At 40.2% G+C, this 21,535-nt stretch overlaps 4 protein-coding genes and 1 long non-coding RNA gene across 8 annotated transcripts in view; 3 read left to right on the plus strand and 2 right to left on the minus strand.

Moving 5' to 3' along the window:
* Positions 1-482: 482 nt before the first annotated feature.
* Positions 483-2,481, plus strand: LOC111259590 (myelin expression factor 2). The gene has a single exon (XM_022831742.2). The coding sequence runs from the start codon at positions 964-966 to the stop codon at positions 2,038-2,040; it is 1,077 nt and encodes a 358-aa protein (XP_022687477.1). The 5' UTR covers positions 483-963; the 3' UTR covers positions 2,041-2,481.
* A 2,807-nt stretch (positions 2,482-5,288) lies between these two features.
* On the plus strand, positions 5,289-11,176 carry LOC111259591 (myelin expression factor 2). Of its 2 annotated transcripts, XM_022831743.2 has the most exons (3): positions 5,289-5,394; positions 6,103-6,200; positions 8,285-11,176. In XM_022831743.2, exon 3 carries the CDS (start codon positions 8,614-8,616, stop codon positions 9,916-9,918), a length of 1,305 nt encoding a protein of 434 aa, XP_022687478.1. In that variant the 5' UTR covers positions 5,289-5,394; positions 6,103-6,200; positions 8,285-8,613; the 3' UTR covers positions 9,919-11,176. The 2 variants fall into 2 exon arrangements, with proteins under 2 accessions (XP_022687478.1, XP_086824086.1); XM_086967960.1 differs by lacking the exon at positions 6,103-6,200 and having other exon boundaries at positions 5,305-5,394.
* LOC147753608 (myelin expression factor 2-like) lies at positions 5,307-16,562 on the plus strand. Of its 3 annotated transcripts, none has more exons than XM_022831748.2 (2): positions 5,307-5,394; positions 14,043-16,562. In XM_022831748.2, exon 2 carries the CDS (start codon positions 14,224-14,226, stop codon positions 15,496-15,498), a length of 1,275 nt encoding a protein of 424 aa, XP_022687483.1. In that variant the 5' UTR covers positions 5,307-5,394; positions 14,043-14,223; the 3' UTR covers positions 15,499-16,562. The 3 variants fall into 3 exon arrangements, with proteins under 3 accessions (XP_022687483.1, XP_022687480.1, XP_022687481.1); XM_022831745.2 differs by lacking the exon at positions 5,307-5,394 and adding an exon at positions 11,327-12,646; XM_022831746.2 differs by lacking the exon at positions 5,307-5,394 and adding an exon at positions 12,653-12,799.
* On the minus strand, positions 7,298-8,278 carry LOC147753609 (uncharacterized). Its single transcript, XR_015310664.1, has 2 exons — positions 7,792-8,278; positions 7,298-7,578 (listed from the first exon to the last, which is right to left on the minus strand). It is a non-coding gene; the product is annotated as an uncharacterized LOC147753609 (long non-coding RNA).
* Positions 16,563-17,406: 844 nt separating the features above from the next.
* The window catches only part of LOC111259592 (uncharacterized), a 10,933-nt gene continuing 6,804 nt past the window's right edge, over positions 17,407-21,535 (minus strand). The window contains exons 4-5 of the mRNA XM_086967961.1: positions 21,241-21,436; positions 17,407-21,040 (exon numbers count right to left, since the gene is read on the minus strand). Coding sequence (XP_086824087.1) covers positions 20,876-21,040; positions 21,241-21,436 — 361 coding nt within the window. The 3' untranslated portion in view covers positions 17,407-20,875. The remainder of the gene's footprint in view (positions 21,041-21,240; positions 21,437-21,535) is intronic.

A 21,535-nucleotide genomic window follows, 5' to 3' on the forward strand; every position in this document is an offset into this window, starting at 1 on the left:
TTTACAAACGCACAGTTTTGTGGTAATTAAGCCGTTATGCTCGTCTCAGGACATATTCGTAGTGGGCAAAGTTCATGCAGCGACTAGTTTGGGAATCCATATATCTCAGCTATCTGTAAGGATATACATACAACATACTCATGAAATGCTTCGCTTCAGAATCTTCTAATCCCTTCGATTTTAAGTAAAGGGGAGATGGTAAGAAGATCAGGACGTTCCAAAAAGTATAACGCATTTACACGGTATTTGTTCAATAAAAAGTGGGTCTCGTGAGTTCTTCATTCCTCATTATTTCCTAGTTTTTGGTTGGACTTGTTTGTTCTGGTGCTCATTACTTAGTTTACTAAAATACAGGTCTCACAAAAACATCGACCTTCCTCATCTTTTTGGAAGTGTTTCATTTATCCTCAATAAAGTCTGCAACAAACGACACCGCGGTTAATGTCCGGCTTGTGACCTGGTAATATGCCGTCTATTGCGTATGTAGTATACCTAACTTGTAATATTTTGCTCGACCTATGTCCAATATTCTTGCGCTCCTGCTGCTTCCGTGGCGTCCGATAGTTAGCGTATTGCTTTGCTTACACATTAGCACACATTGTAAGCATTTTCGTCGTCCACTGTTTAATCACGGGCTGTAAAAGTTGCTGAGTCCACTGAGCTTAATAATTGTGTTATATCAAAAACAAATACCACGTTGACAACGTGTTTGCCCGTTTCAGCTCGAGTCTCCAGGTCGTCCATCTTCTACTTGGATTTTGATCTTCATCCTTAACTAGAAGCACTTACAAGGTCAACTGCGATTCTGCGAACGTTCCAACGCCCGTTTTGTCGCAACTAGCTTGTCTTAAACTTCTTCGACTCTAAGCGAGTCTTGGTACAGGCACAGTCCTTTTATATCCGCTCTTTCAGCCTTACTTCAGCAAGTTGCTGAAGGTGTTCGCTCTGAGTCACTCTTAAGAAATGTCATCCCACAGGGATCGCTCGCGTTCGCCAATCCAAATTCGAGCACCATGTGATAGGCGTGTGTACGTTGCTAACATCCCGTTTGATATGAAATGGACTGAACTGAAAGACCTTTTCAAGCGTGAATGCGGCGAAAACTCCGTGTCGTTTGTCAGATACTTCGAAGATGTGGACGGCAAATTCCGAGGCTGCGGTATAGTGGAGTTCAAGGACGCGGAGGCAACGAAGCGTGCTATTGATAAATTGCATCGTTACGAGCTTAGCGGACGGTTTCTTGTCGTCAAAGAGGATTACGATGTCGAACGAGATTCAACTGGTAGGGTCGTCACACGAAGGCACAGGGAGCGAAACGGAAGCCATCGCGACAGAAGTCCCTCTCGCAGAGACCGATCGCCGCCGAGAGAGTATAGCCATGGAGGACACAGCGGCGGTTCAGGCAGTATGGGTGGAGGTATAATGTCTTTTAATACGTACGGCCTTTCACCTAAGTTTCTTGATTCACTTGGCATCGATCTGCCCCTCAGCAATAAACTCTTCATCGCCAACCTCGACTATAGGGTGACGAAGGGCGACTTGAAACGTCTATTTAAGCTTTGTGGTCGTGTGTTAGACGTGGAACTGTACGTGGACAAAGACGGCAATTCGAAGGGCAATGCTACTGTTGAACTAGATCATCCCATCGAGGCTGTACAAGCTATATCTATGCTCAATCGTCAAGTGTATAATGGCCGGTCTTTGGCGATCCGCATGGATCGTAAGGAAAATGCAGAACCGAAGCTTCCACCAGGACTGGAAGGTGTAGGGAAAGGACTTGGGCCAGGTGGGGTGCCTCTGCGACTTCCGAGAGACTTTCCATCAGTCGGAAGTTCTAACTCATCAGCCTCGCCTCCATTGTCAGCTCCTACGCCAGTTCCTCCAGTAGCTGCTGGAGGAAACCCAATGGCTAGCTTGGCGGCCTTTGGAAACCCCGCAGCGCCTGCGGCTTTGGCGGCCCTGTCGACCGTTTTGGGCTCACTCGCTGCTGGTCAACAGGGTGGGGGTCTCTTTAGTGGTGGCAGTTCTATGGGTGGTTAGTGCCTGAACTAGAACAAGGTGGATTGAGGTACTTATCTATTCCTTCTGTGCTCCAATTCCATGCGCTTAAAGGTAGGAGAAAATAATTAAATAAGGGTAATACTGAGCAACAGCTTGGCCAGCACTTTCGGTAAATCCTTCCGAGCTCAAAGGGGGCACAGATTACAAAGGCACATGGAAGTGCTATTGAAGGACTATGTTAATATTGCTATAATCATCCTAATCATAAGATGAAGTAGTGTATTCAAAAACCTAAAACATTAAATATCACAAGAGAGGTCGATAAATGTCAAGTTCTGGCAGCAAACAGTTCCTTTTTGGTATAACTGACCCATTCTGTTCAGTGAGCAGCGATCGTGTATTGATGTTCTTCCATTTTCATTAGCAAACGGCACATTACCAGACAAAGCTTGCTAACTAACAATGTTTTCCAATTTTAGAACGGTATGATATTAAAAAATCAAAATATTGAGAAATAAACTCATTTAATAAAGAGTGTTAGTATTCAATAACTACCCTAAGGCTCGTCGCAGGAGACCACGATCTTCATAAGCGGTAAGTGTTAACAAATCTATATGAAGTTTCAATTGGTTTTAATCGCAAAAGCTAGATAACCATGTTGGCTTGCCGAAGTGATGAAGAATCTTCTTGCAAGTACAGAAAGTAACTTACGCTGAAGGTTTGAACGCTTCTAGTTCTCTAACCTGAATAGCACCAATCCACGACGCACGGATGGCCGATCCGTCAATTTTCTTCCGTTTACTTTATTTTGTGGACCAAGCAATATTTGTGTCTGCTAATTTCGAACTGTCAGATATACTTCAGCCACTGTGTAAGTATATTTTTATTCAGTCTAGTTAGTCAAAATATTGATATTGGATTAAAGGCGCTTCCCGTTTGATAAATTTACATAACAGGCGACCCTTTTTTGCTTTTTCTGCCCGCATATTTCGCCTCTTAGTTTTTAGAACTTTCGATTTATTTTTGTTATTCTAGAATAACGGAAGTTAACAGAAAGTAATCATTTCGTCAAAGATGATTGTTGGTCAAATTTATTAATATCTTGTTTTATGGTTCTTGATTTTTATTCATGTTTCCTAGTCTAGTTTAAAAAAAAAACGTTCAGCAACAAAGGCGTCACTTAAATTGCTGAGTTAGGGTTATTTAGTACTCAGCATCTTGAGAGCTTCAACACTAAAACGCAGCATCGCCCTACAGCGCACGTTGGAGTAATAAATTTTAAAGCTTGACTTCATTTAACCCTAACGTAAAATGCAATCTTAAATCTCGAGGTAAATTAGCATCTATTTATGACAAACGGCAAAATTCTGCATGGAAAATTATAGAGCAGGTGTTTGAAAACGAAAGTCTGCTCTTTAAATAAAACTAGCGATAAAAAAATGTTTGCTAGAAATCTATACTACAAAAAAGGATTCGTCGGGCGGAAAGCAGCGCCGGACGGAAATCTCTAAAATTGTAAATAAATAAGTTAACCAATAGTAACAGAACAATATACGATAGTATCATCAAATACGAGCTACACACGTACCCAAGAGATATTATTTAAGTACGCCTGTGATTTAAAAGAGATTCGGTAAAGAAATGGTAGTTTATTAGAAAAAATTAACGACGAAAAATTAATGACCGATAATGTTAAAAGGGACAGAAAATGAAAGTAGTTAAATCTATTATGAGTTTAGAGCCGGCTTATAGAAAGATGGAATATTATATAATATTACATATAATAACGCGACTTGTGTAATTGTAGGAAAGCGGCTGTGTTCATTAAAATTAAAAAAAATGTTCAACCACGTATACATCATAAAAGAAACTCATGTATTGATTGAACATTATTGGCTCGTCAGGTAGTTGAGTTTAGTGAATCAATCGAAACGGCATTCAGAATACGTAAAGACCTATATAGCCATCGTTGAGCACGTGAAATTTTGTAGGTTCGCATGAAGTAGTGGAAACACATGAATTTGGGTCCTTATTATGATTAGACGATTACCCTTTACTAGTTTTTTAGTCGAAGCTTTAAAAAATAAAAAGGAGATACTTCTATAATTTGAAGGCACTAGATTTGCGTGAACGTCTTCGGTCTCCAAGAGACTGTACACTTTCTTATAACATCGGATTGTCTATGAACAAATACATGGAGGGGTTATCGGTTATCACATCTAATATATGGCGTCCAATAGCCCAACGCTAGTTTCAAGAATTCGCCTATACTCTGCTTAAATTTAGGTAGGGTTGCGTGTACAGCTTTTACGGCGTCCAAAAATCAAGCTTCCATGCGTGGCAGTAAATGCGATTTCCAATTAACAAAATCGATCGCTGTTTGTGCTGAGAACAACTTTGCTAATTTGCAAATGACATAAAAAATTACGATTATCCGTGCAAGACATGTTCGTTGTTGTTTCTATAGGGTCGAGTTATGGAAGCGACCTACCAATGGGGTGTACATAATTCATAAGAAAGATTCTTAGTTACACACGCGCAAGTCTACCACATCTTCTGTTTACAATGAGCATTTAAAAACAAATAAAATTGAAATATAGCAAAATTTTTTTCTTTCATTAATAGCACTGATAGAAAGTCGTCAAAGGGAAAGCCGCAAGTTCTCTACGAAATCAGAAGCTATAATGATCCGTGTGCAGTGTGTATATATCTTTTCGTTTCAGTTAAAGATAAACCTGTACATTAATGTTTTTACTTTACTACATTATTAGCATATAGAATGTATATTGATATATATGGATAACAGTCACATAGAGTTGATTTATCAAATATTTATCTCAATTGATTATTTAGTGTGATCGGACAATGCTTAAAATGCGATAGTACTTTGATGTAGTCAACGCCATTTGTCCACCAGCTAAACCTTTCCATAAGGTTAAGCCAAACCTGCTACGAGTATTCCTCGCTCGAAACCGTAATGTGGACATCTGTGCATTTGATATTAACTCCCTTCATACGTGTCGCAAACGACCATTTTGAAAAAACGCGCTTATATTTGAATTTTGCCGCCATGCCACAGCAAGATACTCCACTGCAGGTACATTCAATAAAAACTATATAGTAAATGGATTTACCTCTGCGTTGATGATTTTGTTTAATAAGAAACTTAAGTCAGACCTGTATAAGTATGGCGGAAATGACTAATAAACACCATGAATGGATATCTCGATACGCGAAGAGTAAAGCAAGATAAGACGAGAGAGCGTTGTTTGCGGAGTTGAGCAGACAACAAATTCGGTTCGAGTCGAGTCGATAAGGCGTTGTTGTCGATGAGACTGTTTTGTGAGCCGCTTTGTAACCGGCGTTACAGAAACGAGGAGGTTTTTGTGCTTGGTGAGTTTTACGTTATTTATTTAATCAAAGCTTGACTTTTGATAGAGCTTCGATTTTATAATAGTTTCAATGCTATTGATTTAACAAATTGCCCATATTTTATACAATCACAAAGTAGCTTTGTATGAGGCATTTTTTCGCGAGTACACGCTAGCCAATTTAAGATCAACGAGAATAGGTGGAACGCCCTATGAAACTATACCACCTTTACATTAAAGCTGTTATGTGGAACAACTTGCTGTGAGACATTTATGGTAAGGTGTATCACAGAAGTGGTAATCCGTCGCATATTCAATATATTCAGCAAGTAGGTTTTATTTCTGACTGGCCATATATACACGTGTGAGATATGAGAATGGATTGTGCGCCTTTTTTGAAAGATAAAGCCTATTAATGAGCGTAAACGGTACGTGGGCCTCTTTGGGACGTGTTGAGGCCTCTTAGTGGTGTATTCTCTACGCGTGGGCCATCTATAACACGTTGCTTTGATCAGCCATTCTCATCAGTGACTGTCGGATCGTCAACTTTCGATGGTCACATATTGTGGCTAAAAAGTTAGCGCTCATGTCAACGACATAGACAGCACTTGTTTGCGGTAGGAGGGACCTTCATAGGGGCAAGCAGCCTGGCTTGCGAACGTCGGTTTGGAAAAAACCTTTTTATATTACTTTTAACGTTGAGATATACTCGCATAACATTTTATTTTAGGTGTACTTGCGACAAAAATCGAGATCTTTCAGAAGAACTAGCATTCGCGTCACTGCGTGCCATAATCCCGTAAGCGTAGCAGAATTCGGCCACCAAATGTAATATAAGCCTTGTTTTCTAGATTGATAATTGGGACATTAGTTATGTTACTAATAATAGCTTATGTTTAAAAGCGGTGCATTTCAAATTCAAAACAAAGAGGTACTTCTCTGTCGTCATCGCCTTGATTGCAAGAGTTCCATTTCATTATCTTTAGCTTCGGGTTATTCGTATAGCTAATTAAAGATAATCTTTATAATAATTTAGAAAAATAAGAGCTCTCTTTCTGATTCGAAGTGAGTACAGGTATTTTAGCATTAACGTGACAAACTCAAACTATCAATCGAAATGCTAATGAATCGAGCGTAGACGGCGGATCATATTGGAGCGATATATTGAGGAAAGTTTCCTACTGCCATTAGCTGTATGCATTTCATTTTTTTAGCGTGTAAAATGAAGTAGAGAGTATCATACTACGCAACGTCACCAAATTTGGCGGAAATATAAAATCGACTGTGCGTATCAACGAATTCGATGGCGATGATTTCGTCGTTTTTTAGACAATTCATTGGATTTCTGAACGAAACGGGTCGACATTACTCCAAAAGGTGGAGGCTGGAAATCACCACCTGATTAATGCGAGCTAAGCTAAAAACGAGGCGTCAGGCCAATGTCTTTTTCGCTTCGGTTTATTGCCATCGCCATAATTAACTTCACAATATCATTATATTCAAGAATCGCTGAGTCTAATTTGGAGTATAATGGTAATAATACCAATGACCCTATAGCGGTTTGTTTGTGCTTCACATACGCCGAAAATGATTTAGTCGTTTGGTTTCGCAATAGAGTCAACGCATTGAAAGCGTCCCTGCTGCTTTTCAAGATGGACGCTATTTTAATTTCTAAGACGCTTCAGATATCTGGGCGACGCTGATCGGATCAAGTGTTCAGTTATTCTCATATTGCTGCAGGCATGACGATACATCCAAGCGTATTGGCTACAACGTTTCATTACTGCGTTGACACTGCAACTCGATTTAGCTGACTTTCATAGCATAAACTCAAAATGGCACGCCTGTCAGAATAGATATTCAAAAAACCTTTTGATTATGGTATAACTCCAGAAAAGTTTTTTCGATTGATTATGGAACGTAGGTAATGTCTGATAGCTTCGCCGATCGTTTATTTTGTCATTTTTCCAAGTGTTGTTAGGCTGTATACATATATATATATATATATATATATCATATATATATATATGATATATATATCATATATATATATATATATGATATATATATCATATATATATACATATATATATATATATATTTATATAATTTCGTAGTATTTCGAATCTGTCTTGATTGGTGGTATGCGATCTTTTTATTCATCTGCATCTGCTCGAGTTGGTACTGCTACATCGTTCGCACAATCCTGTGAGCAAGCGGTTGTCAAAAAAGTTCATAGGCTCTTAAATTGATCTCCTTGGCTTAATTTTGCTCTATATAGTTCTTATATCGTCGATATTTAGAGATGCTTCGCAATCGAAATTAACTACCAGTTCTGGTGTCGTCATGGTACAGACAAAGAAAGCCGTTTTACACTCGAAAATCTAAGTTTCAAAACGCAAATCTTCCTACAACTTACTTCATGTTCTTTGTAAAGTCGGCAAGTGCGCACTCTGTCTCTGAATATTGTTGTTGTTGCTGCGGCTTCTCGTTTGCCCTGTATTTGCTCCTCCCCGTTAAGTGTTATTGCTGCTGTTGCAAGTATTATTTGGCGTATTGTTTGTCGTTTCTTGGGGCCCTTGTTGATTCTTTCTTCTGACTTCTATTTCTTGCGAAACTCCTTATGGACGATCGCATCATTTCGTACAATACGTTATTCTTACTCATTATTGTCTGATCTCATATTTTTCCTTCCACCCCACTTTCGATATGCTCACCCTCCCAAACAGCCAACGATGAATTGTTCGAATCTCTTTTTTCCCTTGTACAACTGCTAGCACCATCCTTCCGAATTTCAATTCAGTGCTGCCCACAGACTACCACCGTGTGAGGGGTCAGTGAGGAAGCAGTGATTTGTGATCCAGACTAGAGTGGTTCGAACACCACGTTGACCGCGTACTTGACCATTTCAGCACGAGCTTGCAGATCATCTACTCCTCTTCATTTGGATCTTGGTGGTGTGACTCCTCGTCTTTGACTTGAGACGCTCCTTCCAAGTCCGGCCGCGGTGCCGCCCCGGTTATCCAACAGCTGTTCTGCTTTCCTGTGTTCTGCTTTCCTGTGTCGCGTCAACTCCAGGTTACTCACTCACTCATCCGTCGGCGCAGGGTAGTGGTGGGGTCTTCTACGCCCAAGAAGTCAACTTCGTGCAGAACTTGTGACACAGGCCGATCATTCAACTTCTTCTGTTTTCAAGGCACTATAGAGCATCCGTCGATTTCGTTTAGCGTCTTAGCCGAAAATGTCGTCGCACCGGGATCGTTCACGTTCACCAATCCAAATCCGGGCGCCATGCGAGCGCCGCGTCTATGTAGCCAATATCCCGTTCGATATGAAATGGACTGAGTTGAAGGATCTATTCAAACGTGAGTGTGGTGAGAACTCGGTATCGTTCGTTCGCTACTTTGAGGACACGGATGGCAAATTCCGAGGTTGTGGTATCGTCGAATTTAAAGACTCCGAGGCGACAAAACGGGCTATTGAGAAGCTTCACCGATATGAGCTAAATGGACGATTCCTTGTAGTCAAGGAAGATTACGACGTTGAAAGGGATTCGACGGGACGGGTGGTAACACGAAGACAACGTGATCGAGACGGCGGACATCGAGATCGGAGTCCTCCTCGAAGAGAACGTTCTCCGCCGTCGAGAGACTATGGGGGGCATGGAGGACATGGTGGCCATGGGGGTTCGGGTGGCCCTGGTACTGGCGGGGTGTCCTTCAACACGTATGGTCTCTCGCCCAAGTTTCTCGATTCTCTTGGCATCGAGCTACCACTCAGCAACAAGCTCTTCATCGCTAATCTCGACTATAAGGTAACGAAAAGCGACTTGAAGCGCCTGTTTAAGCTGTGTGGCCGCGTACTTGAGGTGGAGCTATACGTTGACAAGGACGGGAACTCAAAAGGCAACGCCACCGTCGAACTCGACCATCCCATAGAGGCTGTGCAAGCCATCTCGATGCTCAACCGCCAAGTATATCATGGCCGTTCTCTAGCGATTCGGATGGACCGTAAAGAAAATGAGGAACCAAAACTGCCACCAGGCCTCGAAGGTGTCGGCAAAGGTCTTGGTCCAGGCGGAGTACCGCTTCGACTCCCACGGGACTTCCCACCAGTGGGTAGCGCTCCTGCTCCACCGCCGCAGCCATCAGTGCCCACGCCTGCCCCCGTTCCTCCAGTAACAGCTAACGCTAACCCTATGGCTGGACTAGCGGCTCTCGGAAATCCTTCAGGGGCTGCTTTAGCAGCTCTGTCCACGGTTCTCGGCTCACTCGCCGCAGGTCAGACTGGTGGCGGTTTATTCCCTGGGGCTAATTCAATGGGTGGAGGGCCAATGGGCGGGGGTGGACCCGGTGGAATGGGCACAGGTGCCGGTTCCATGGGCGGGGGCCAAATGGGCTCGATGAATCAGATGGGCAGTTCAATGGGATCGGGTAAATACGGGAACGATGGTCATGGCTTAGGAGGCGGGGGTCATGGAGGAATGGGCGGCGCTAACGGGGGTGGCAAATATGGGGCTGATGATGATACCAAATGGAGGTACTGAAAAGTTACTACACAGCGGTAGTACAGTGCAACTGCTACCAGAGTAGTACATTACGAAAAATAACAAAAATTACTGATCAAGATTTATGAGAGGTTATGGAAGAACTGTTCATGTTCAAACAAGGATTTCCTTAGTCGCGTTCGAATTTGGACATGTGTGTATTGTTTGGACTTTTATTTTCGGCATGTACAATGTGAGGATGATGATGATGATGACGATAATTACTATCAAGAGAGAGACGAAAGCGACTATGTTGATTGAAGACAGGTAGGTGTAGACAGAAAATTATGTGCAGTAAGTGGTCAACTTAACAAAGAGTTGTGAACTTACAAAGTGGTACGTTAATCGATTGAAGTGGTGGCGGCTATTGAAAACCTTGCGGACTGTTGCAGGGTTGTTGTACGAAGTCGGTCGCCCCTTGAATCGCTTGAGTGGGCAAAAACAAGTGGAAACATACTGAGGCAGTACAGTTGTAAAACGAAAGAAATGCCGAAGGCTCTGCGTGATTGAAAATCTTGAATCTAATTGTAAATGGATTGAGTTATCCTGAAAAGTCGAAATTCCAATGGCAGCGATCAATTGTGAGAAGGAACGTCGTTGATTCACAGGCAATGAATTTTTGTCAAAAAATGAACGACGGCAATTTGTCTAAATGGAGGTGATCTTGGTTCCTCTCCAGTGATATCCACTGGTCTAGTCTATTATCGAATCTTCTTCAATTCCTGTTGAATCCTTTTGAAAAATTGATTTCTAACTAAATTGTGGCATCGACCTGCGATAACAATGATTTATTAGCATATAATGTTTACAGGGTCGACAAAATTACGCCTTCGCTCCACTGAAATGTAGAACAGACAATGTCGCATTCACAAATATCGGTTAGTTAAAGATTTATCCTTATATAAATACATATATAATTCACACACATTTACACATGTATTATACCAGTATTGTCATAGGACACTTGAGGCAGGAAGTCCGCATGGTACATCAATAATGGGAACGCAACTGTAGTGCATCATTGAATCAACATTTATGGCGGTATACGATTATTACCATCGTGATGACGCAAAAGATAATTTACATGAACGACAGACCGTTCTTTATAACAAAATAGGAGAACGCGTAAGATGAAGCACATGCATCATTAATATTAATATTATTATATCCGAAAACTGTTAAGGCTGAATGAAAGCATGGTATGCATAAAAAAAATGTTCAAATAAAACCAGAAAGTATGATATGTTTACGAACTGTGTGTGCGTCTGTTATTTTTTGTAGGTCTTAGTCGCCGGTTATTTCATCCTAGCAATAAAGCACATGACTACTATGATTAAATGCAATATTTGTTTGTAGAAAATTTGAACCAATAAATTATTAAAAAAAGCAATTCGGTAGGATGCTTTAAACAAATCACACTTAAGAGGTTAAGTAAATAAAATTGCTAAACTGAATTGAACTTTTTGAAGAAAAAAAAATTAGTATTTGAATTGATAACATGATGAATTATGTTTAGAACATTTGTATTGGTTTATTGTTGTAGAAAGAATATTATTCCCCAGAATTTCCGGTCTAACATTTATGGTCTACTAGGAGCAACATTTTTAGTTCCAGAATCTTGGCAGAACTGCCGTAAAACATTCCCAAAATTGTTACGATTCAGCTGACGTATAACGATGATTTTTACTCCAGGCTATGTCAGGTTTCCCAGTTTGGAGTTCGTGCCAGTATAAACGAGAAACCATTTCGAAAAACTTTTCATGACGATCATCTATATTTTCGGGAGTTTAATTTTGCCCTACTTTTACACGCACTTGGATATACTGCTCAAGCGCTGAGCTACAGTGCGAACAAAGAGAAGTATTGGCGCAAAGCAGTAGTGTCGTTGCAACAGTGATAAGTTCGTATTCAAAAATTCGAGTGGTGTCGAATAGAAGATGGCGTTATTGTTGTGATGGAAACTAATGGAAACCTAGTTTGGATTTGCCGACAATACTCATCAATGACAGTAAATAAAATAAGTGTAAATTTATTGTGCATGCCTTAATCATTAATCGTTACATAATTTCCTCAACAAAATGACAAATACTATTTATTAAATACATACTCCGGGTAAGCAATGGTTTCCGTGTTTTGAGGAACTCACTGTGTGAAAAGGTTGTTAAAACGATGCGAGGCAAGCTTTAATAGAACAGCATTAGATTAGCTTTCTGTCGAAGCTTACTAGGCTACCCATTGAGGTTAATTAGAACTAATTAAAAATAATTAATACAGCGTTAGTGTTTGCTACCGCACAATAAAGCATGTGGTTAACCTGTGTTGACTTCCACTTAATTTCGCATGCAATTCTTTCATGTATTTTGTAGATAGGTGAAATTTACAACATCCATTTTATTCAGCAAGATATAATAAATTACATATTAAAGGACAGAAATCAATAATATATTAAACATTTTTTTTGGAATTATCGTTAAACATGTTCGTCAGAAATAGTAGCCTCGAAAGAATATTTTCCTCATTTGATGGGGCCGATAATTTGATTCGCCAGTGCCATATTGCCACATGAAAAGGATGGGGTGTTTTATCATTCATAGATCGAGCAGACGACGCTGTTCAGTTGGTATTCCGGTGCACTGTGTTGATATTTACTGTTGTGATTTTTGTTGATGATTGGGTTTGTAGTCAGCTGTCGTTGGATGGTGCACCAGCCGAATCCTACCCAAAGCAAGTAAGTCTTTCGGGAAAAAGTTTAATGCATTTGATTGATATACTTCGAATTGGAGCGCGTACTGAAGTGCTCCGATACGACTTACAAAAACCGAGACAAAGAAATGAGGGCTTATTTTGAAAGTACAGCGTACTCAACCTCTCCTCATGCGAGGTAACGTTGAATTTAGCGTAGGGGTTTCTAAATTTCCTGTTGATTATGAGGGCATTTGTTAAGGAATCTTTAAATAGCCTTGCAGCAAAACATATTATCACTTGTTACCGGTAGCATCACATTGGCCCATTTTGTTTTAAATTAAGGATGCATTTTATTATTTTTCGAATTGAAATTACTTATCGCTTCCTAGGGTTACTTAGGTCGAGGAACCGAACCTGTATAGGATGCCCTTCAAGATTTTCGAAATGAGGTAACTTTCTATTAATTTTCTCAGCTTTTTTATTACATATCTCTACACTAGATAGGCATGCCGTCGTATGCAGTCAATTCAAGTACAAAGGCTATGAGTGGATCACCTACAAATATTTTTTACGGCGGAATTTAGATATTTACGGATTTTTTATTGCCATCAAAAGGAGTGGTGCAGCTAACTGGTCGCTTTGGTATGAGAAGTATCTAGCGCCCTGAGTCAGATCTTAACCTACGAATTTCTTACCCTAACGGAACAGCCGGGGGAAACCACTTCGTAAAAGAGTTTCCCACATCTACTCCATTATGGCGAACAGCTATTACGCTGACATCTGATTTGAAGCGCAAGATGCTGTTGACACTATAGCAAATAGCAGTCGGAATTGTTTATTAGCTGTTTCTCAGGCCTATCAAACATTCTTAAGCAGGCCGCACAACAGGTACATTGGTGCTTTCATTTGAGTTCATAAAAGGACTTTATGAAATTTTCTTAATTACAGCTTAGCTTACGCAAATTCAGCATCACCTGAACTGTACCACTACTAATCAGCAGCAGCTTGATCTGTAAGCAACTAAAGAGCTTATACGAAATGAAATATAGCGTATGTGCTTATAAAACGTGTCCATATTGACAACAAACCATGGCGTCTCCTTTCTCTTACCATATCCAGTCATGTATTTAACATAAGCGTGAATCTACAAGCACTCTTAATATTCGATGGTGTTTCTTTTACTGAGGGGAGATTTGTTTTCCGTGCTGCATTTCCTATTGCTTTTTCTAACCGGCTCAAAATCCACGTAAATATTTACTGGTATTTATATGACTCCGTGAAATAATCAGCCACTCGTATATTCGTACTGGTGCAATGCTATATTAGAGGCGTTGTTTGTATGGATGAAAATTCGGGCTTCTTCATCCGCCACTAGGATTACAAGATCAACTGTATTTTGTATCTATCTGCATCTTTGTGTTGCTTTCATGTTGTTTCAGATTTCTCTACAAGAACGCCTGTGCTGTCGTTTGACACCGTCACCCTTACGTTCTCTGTTTAACGAGTGTCTGCGACGCAGGATCAAAGCCTTTGACGAAGCTTTACCATCTGATCGGGTCCTTTACGACGTCGTTAAAAGTGCTAGAACATCAATAAGTTCCAGCTGGTTTGTACCTTAAAATGGCGCACAGAGATCGTTCACCAATTCAACTACGGGCTCCGTCCGATCGACGTGTTTATGTCGCTAATATACCGTTCGATATGAAGTGGACTGAGTTGAAAGATCTCTTCAAGCGCGAATGCGGTGATAACTCGGTTTCTTTTGTTCATTACTTTGACGATTCGGACGGCAAATTTCGCGGATGCGGCATCGTTGAGTTCAAGGATGCCGAATCGGCAAAACGAGCTATTGAAAAGCTGCACCGGCATGAGCTCAACGGGAGGTTTCTTGTGGTAAAGGAGGATTACGATGTGGAAAGGGATTCGACTGGGCGAGTTGTATCTAGAAGGGATAGGGAAAGAGATCGTGATCGGGGAGATAGTAGACACCGAAGCAGAAGTCCCATCACCCGAAGGGGGGACCTCTCTCCATCGCCTAGAGATTATGGCCGATCTCGTGTTCCGGAAGGCCCAGGTGGGCCCGGGCCAGGTGGGCCGACCTTTAACACATACGGTCTTTCGCCGAAATTTCTCGATTCCCTTGGAATTGATTTACCTTTAACAAACAAATTGTTCGTTAGCAACCTTGACTATAAGGTCACTAAGGCTGACTTGAAGCGCCTATTTAAGATATGTGGCCGTGTGCTTGAGGTGAATCTTTACATGGACAAGGATGGCAATTCAAAGGGTAATGCTACCGTCGAACTCGACCATCCCATAGAGGCCGTGCAGGCAATCTCTATGCTCAATCGTCAAGTTTACCAGGGCCGTTCTCTCGCAATTCGCATGGATCGCAAGGAGAACGAAGAGCTGAAGCTGCCAGCCGGTCTTGAAGGTCTCGGCAAGGGTCTAGGGCCTGGCGGAGTTGCCTTACGTCTACCGCGAGATTTCGCTCCTGTAGGCAGCGCTCCATTACCCCCGCCAACTCCAACACCTTCCCAGACGCCAGCGCCTCCGCCGGTGTTACCTGTTGCAGCTCTTGCTGCGCTTGGAGCTCTTGCATATCCGCAAGATCCGGTAACATTGGCGGCTTTGGCGAACGCGTTAGATCCACGGGCAGCATCACATCAGGCTGGAGGAGGTAATTTGTTTTCGAGTTCAAGTTCCATCGTTACTGGTGGAATAATTGGCGGCGGTGTCAGCGGCGGACTTAGTGCTGGTAGCGGTATGAATAGGAGTTCAGGATCGCTTCGAAACGGCTCTATAGGCGGCTCAAGTAGATATAACAATGATAGTGGGCTAGGGGGATCTCAGAAAGGCAAATACGCTGATAAGGATACTAAATGGGGATACTAAGTATAGAACGCCTATAGTTATCTATTATCATAATTATCATAGTACAGTGTACAGTATGGAGCTCGCCCATTTTTCGTGGGCATTATTGTTAGCCAATTAGTTTTTGAATAACCATTGATTGGTTTATTGTTAAATACGGAAAAGCGATGCGATAGAGGCAAGCAAGTAGCAAATCTTTACACCTCAAGGCAGAATTACTTGACAAACTAAAAGTTACGAAGCAGTAGCTACATGAACTTTGCGAGTTATTGCGATATGTTTACCTAGGGTGGACCAAAGGGCACAAAAATTCAAATTGTCTCTGAGCGTTCGGTTGTTTTTTATTGTGATTGACAGCAGGTTAATTATTACAATAGAGAGTTTAGTTGCGCTGGTATAAAAAAGGTTTTCCTATCTGTTACTCGAGATCGCTGCCGAACAGAGTGGCCGTTTTTCATTTTAGGCAGCGCCCACCATTGGCTCTACAGAAGCTTTCTGTTGGTGACGATGCACATGAAACAGTATCATCTTTGTTCATGCCACGTAGAAATAGAGTGAAACGTCGAGAAAATGGTTAAGGGAATGATATTTAAGTCTGTATTTTCCTGCTGATCAGCGGCATAAGAATGCTGAAAATATGTAATGTATATATTTTGCTCAGTTCCAGTGTACCGATAGACTTAGAAATTCGAGGATTGTTTGTGGATATACAACAACGCACAGAAGCCAGCACGGTCATATATGTGTAGTTATATAATTACCTAAATGAATTATATATGTGCAACTACTGTGCCCTAATGGGAAAGAATTAGACATTCGAATGTTTTGTTAAAAACGTTCATCGAAAAAAATTAGTTATTCAAAATAATTTGAAATTAAGTAAAAGCAAATAGTGAGCTTAAATTAGAGAACAAGTGTGATAATCATTCCAAATGTGAATGCACGAGCTCCGAGCGTTTCAGCTGCATCTTTACTGCGTGGAAATTAATTAGGAAGCTTATTTGAATATAAAATTATCTTGTGAAAAATCAATGGTAACTGTTAGTACTTGTGAAAAAATATATAATTATACATGTATAAGTTTACTAAGTTATTTTCTCATTAAAATTCAGGTTCTGTGAGACTAACTAATGGTATGCCATGCGAGGAGTCGAACTTCACTAAATTTGACATAGACTGCTCTTAATAGTGCTTATTACGAGTAATGAAATTAGCCATACGATGTGGTCGATAAACGACAACGTAAATATAATCTAATTGCACACGTACCATTACTACCTTAGATTGCTCTGCTGAAGATAAAAATATGAATCTAGTTGCAGCTTGTCTCAGGAAGACTTACAAAAAAGTTGCACAAAAATAGCCAAACAACACATTATTGATTCTTCGACTGATTAGTACCATATATTAAATATTAAATCCAGTATTCAAAAAAACACCCGGTAAGATGACCACCTCTATCAGATTGAAACTTAAGATTTTTCATTTTTGCAGTCAAGAGATATTCTAAGCATTTTAATAAAAATAGAACCTAAACGTTTGGCATAATGAAAGCTCTGCACCTGTTTTGAGTTTGCTCATCGCGCTAGGTTACCTACCCAATCTTTCAAAATCGACTCACTTTCTAGGTATTTCTGTGGATAAGTGTTCTGTAATATATCGATTAATACTTGAGCGTCAGATGTCTATGTTATCTATCTGTACGTATACATGTGGTAACGTAAACGGCACTATCCAGTGACACAACTGATTTTTGTACAAAATTTTATAATATTATGCTTTTGTCTACGCAAATTTAGTATGTAGAATGTACTTGTTAGCTATATATCTAAAGAGGTGTGCTTTCATACAGGTGTATACATTCAGCACTGTCTTGTGTGTACTTTAGTCAAACCGCGTATGTTTGATACTACGGAAAACGCACAACGCTTGTGGCGAGAAACACTGTTTGCTTATTGTTTTATTATGTCATGTTATTATAAAATGAATTGTCCACAATAATGACAATTTAATTATTTCTTGTTTAGTATTGTACTGTTCACGTAATTTGTTGTTACCTTATAGGGCCAACACAGAGAAAACAAGGTCATCTGTGTTATTTGCTCTTATTAAAGCCATTAGCATATCGCATCATGCTTCCGTTTGCTGTTACAAGCATATTTTGTGCTATTCTTTATATTACACAAAAACTGCCGAAAGATATAATGTTTCGATTGAATTCTATCTTGGGCCGGAACTCGACACTCAACCGGGATGAGGCTAGCTGTTAGGCTCATTATGAAGGTTATCAATTCCTCTTGCAGATTGTTAACGTTTCCGAGAATAGGTACCTGTCTGCAATAATTTCAAGATATCCCTCATGTACTGTTTCCACCTCGGTCAATGATCAACATTTAGTAATGAACCGACTGTTAGGTTCTATATCAGTACGCAGTTCCGATTCAGTAATAATTAGGTAGCTGACAACATTTTGGCCGTATCGGTTTGCAGTATATGTTATATATACATTCAGCACTCATTACCTGTCATCGCACGCTCTATTCCCGACATTGTTAGCACGCATTCTGCTTTCAATTAATTTGCAGTTGCTCTTCATTTGATTAAAGAGACTTTTTTGTAACTGCGTAAAATTTATGTTTGGGTGTCTTTGATAACACTCAAAATATATGAACGAATTCATGTCAATGAAAGTGAATGACAGGAGGTTTTCACTCGCAGAAATGTTGAGAAAGTGACTGTGGACCCACCGATTTTCCGTGCAAAAATTTTGTTTGTTGTTGGATGTTGGAGCAACGAATTGTCTGTCAGCTTCTTCATTAAAAATAAGGGTATACTATTATAGTTTATTAAATAAATCCCTTCTCTTGTTGGGATTGTTGTATATACTGCGCGAGACACACATCGCTTATATTCTATTTAATATTATCTTAAATCTGCGGTATTTACTTAGTGTAGCGACTATCATTGCTACGACTATTACTATTATGATCATTACTTATTACAGAAAGCAAAGGTCGTCATTTCACCAGCAAGAGACTAATGTTCGTTTAGATAAACACACGAGCACGCACTCCAGTCTACACACTTGTATCTATATGTAGAGGGCCTATAGGATATAGCACCAAAAATCGTCGCCGTCTAAATATCAAAAAACTATGTTGAAAGCATAATTCAGTTGATATAATGTTAGTGTAGTAATGAATTAGCGTAATGACTGAACATAATATGTCTGCATGATGAAGTATGGCTAACCTACTTTTTTGGTGTTTACCTAAATACAGTTTGGGATGCTTCGATATAGTGCGAATGACAGAAATAACAATGACAACGTAATGGTAAGTTAGGTTCAGTATTAGCATTGGCTTTTGCTTGACGTAACAGTGTGTATTCACGGCTGTGCACTTGATTTCCTCATGACCATACTTAACATTATTATTATTATATCATTAATAAATAGTATATCTATTTTTCCTTACGCCGGTTCGCGTTGAATGGAACGGTTTTCGCCATACCTGTATACACAGGTTATTGCTAAATTGCAATGGTAAAATTTGATGTACGCTCCGTTAGCTATGATGAACAAGCGAAAAATAATGAATGTGCCTTTTAGTTTCTAGTTTACAGGACGTCGACAGTGAATTTCACTTTTTTTTTCAAATAAATCGCTTAGTCTTCCCTTCTGATCATAAGATTTAACAGGCGATTGGATGTATCAAAAAAAAAAAAACAAGATTTAAACGGTTAACGGAGATGGTTGCCAAAGTAATCGTGCACAATATTCTGATGCCATCGCGTGTTGAATTAGGCCTTTACTAATATATGCAATCGATATGACAATGGAACGAGTTAAATTAGGCGCCTGAGGGAGTGGGAAGCTTGATCACAGTGGCGCCTTCTATTTGCTAATATTACCATTATTAGGGAACTAGTTAATTTTTTTTTTTTTTTTTGATTCAGTTTGTTCTCGTGTGGCGTCGTCGCCGCGCAACGTGAAGCGCCGGTAAAGTATGTGTATGAGTGGAGATAAGAAATATACGGGATTTTTTGGACTTCATTTAGAATCGTTTCTTTATGGTATAATCCAGAGGCTGTTTTCTTATCGCCTCTAGTATATTTTATAATTAGTATTTTCGTTGCCAACTTCCTTTGTCAACTTTCTCATCAGAGTCTGTTTCTCTACGCATTTGTTGAGGAATGCTGACGGGACATTGCAGTTGTCTTGCTCTGCCTCCGCACTAAGGTCAGACTCTTGAACATTTACAGCAGTTAATGCAATAGTACTTTAGTCTTTCTACGCATATGCATTTATACAAATAATAGTAGTAGTAATGGTTTATACGAGTCGAAATTTTAGAAATGTCAACGAGTAATCACATTTAGTATACATGACGCTCACCTGTGGTGTGGTGTGGTACTTGAAACTATGTTGACAAATATAATAATACCCACTGTTTATTTGTTTCAGCTGCGCAGGTAGCTTCGTGTTAACGTTATGGGGTCACTGTTTTTACGTTTGTTGAGCAGTAAAGCATCTTTCACATCTACATATGCGTATGTCTTTTTGTTTGTCAGACGCAAATGGTTTCCTGCAAATTTTATACTCATCAGCGCCAGGCAACTAAGACAACTGGTTATTCATCGGCACGCATGGTCTGGCACTGACAGAAACAACGCGTTGGCATATACGCGTATCAACTTCTTTCCTATTTACAAAAAATATGTCGAACGGTGCAAATAAAAAAAAAAGATTGGTTTAGTTATAAAAAAAAAGTACTACACACTCAGCTTATTGTATAAGGACAATGCGACTAATACCAATGGCAAAACAGTTCGTCTCCTTTATCTCTGCGTTTTGGTGTTTACTTTCGTCGATATAAACACTAAATAACGTTTTTCTTGCCTTTTCGGATTAATTTATCTTGATGTAACGCCATTAGCATGCCCTGTGTACTTGGTTAGGTCAAAGAGGACATGTGCTGTTGTCATATGTCAAAGGAACGTAGGATTTTGATAACAGCAGTCTCATTTGCAAATGACAATAGGTAATGATTTTTCAATTTAGCTAATATTTTACATCTTTTGTCCAGTACGCTGTCATTCAGCGTCTTCGTTTTGCTTTACTTCGCTTTCAGTCACCAATCCACTAGACATTAAATTAAGCAGGTGAAGATTAGGTAGAATACTCACATGTCCGCTGCCGCAATCTTTAACAGCCTGTAGATGCGCCTTACTCTTGTGGCATTAATGTGTATTATACTTATTGCATGTTTACATTGTTTACATTTGCTTTAAGCCATACGTTTTGCCATTCACGTCGGCAATAATTTAATAACAAATAATCATCGCTGAGTAGTTGACTTAGCGAATAGCCTCTTTATTTGGCGTCCTTTTGCCCCTATTATCTGCTGTCCTGCCTTTGAAGGGTTGGCAGCTGTGCTGATCCATGTAAGGGTATTCGTAGTGGCTTCCTTAAGGATCCACGGCCCAATCCTGCAGCACCGCTTCCAGCTCCGATTGTTCCGGTGGAGCCATTGCGAGCAGCCTCGATCCTTTTGTGGAGGGCCTATTCAAATTCCAAGAATAAAAACGTAACCCTTAATGAGGCCTAACGCCTTTGTGTTAGCGGTGGATATCGATTGCTATTGAAATTTGTTTCGCGTTCCAAACACATTGCTAGTCTGAGGCCCTAAAAAAAAACGCAACATCAGTGCACTCTATCATTCAACCTAAGATATGTGATAAGAACTGAAACCCTGTTCGTACAAGATTTTGAGCATGAATAAATTTCTGCTGTCGCTTGCGGTTGACCGTTGATGGCGCCACATGTTGCGCCCGTGCAAGGGCACCAGTTCCAGCAGAGACCAGCTCCGCCACTCGCGATTGCTGTGCAATGATTCGTTTGAGCAGCTGCTCGTTTTCGGCCTCAAGACGTCGCTCTTGTTCTCGTTGTCGTCGAGATCTACGAAAGAAAGATAATGCACGACATGAAATAACATGTGGAAAACTAATTATGAGGCTCTAAACAAATTTACAAACACTAGTTAACGGCGTTTTGTAT

Source organism: Varroa jacobsoni, unplaced genomic scaffold, assembly GCF_002532875.2.
Source record: "Varroa jacobsoni isolate VJ856 unplaced genomic scaffold, vjacob_1.0 scaffold_350, whole genome shotgun sequence".
Lineage (NCBI taxonomy): Eukaryota > Metazoa > Arthropoda > Arachnida > Mesostigmata > Varroidae > Varroa > Varroa jacobsoni.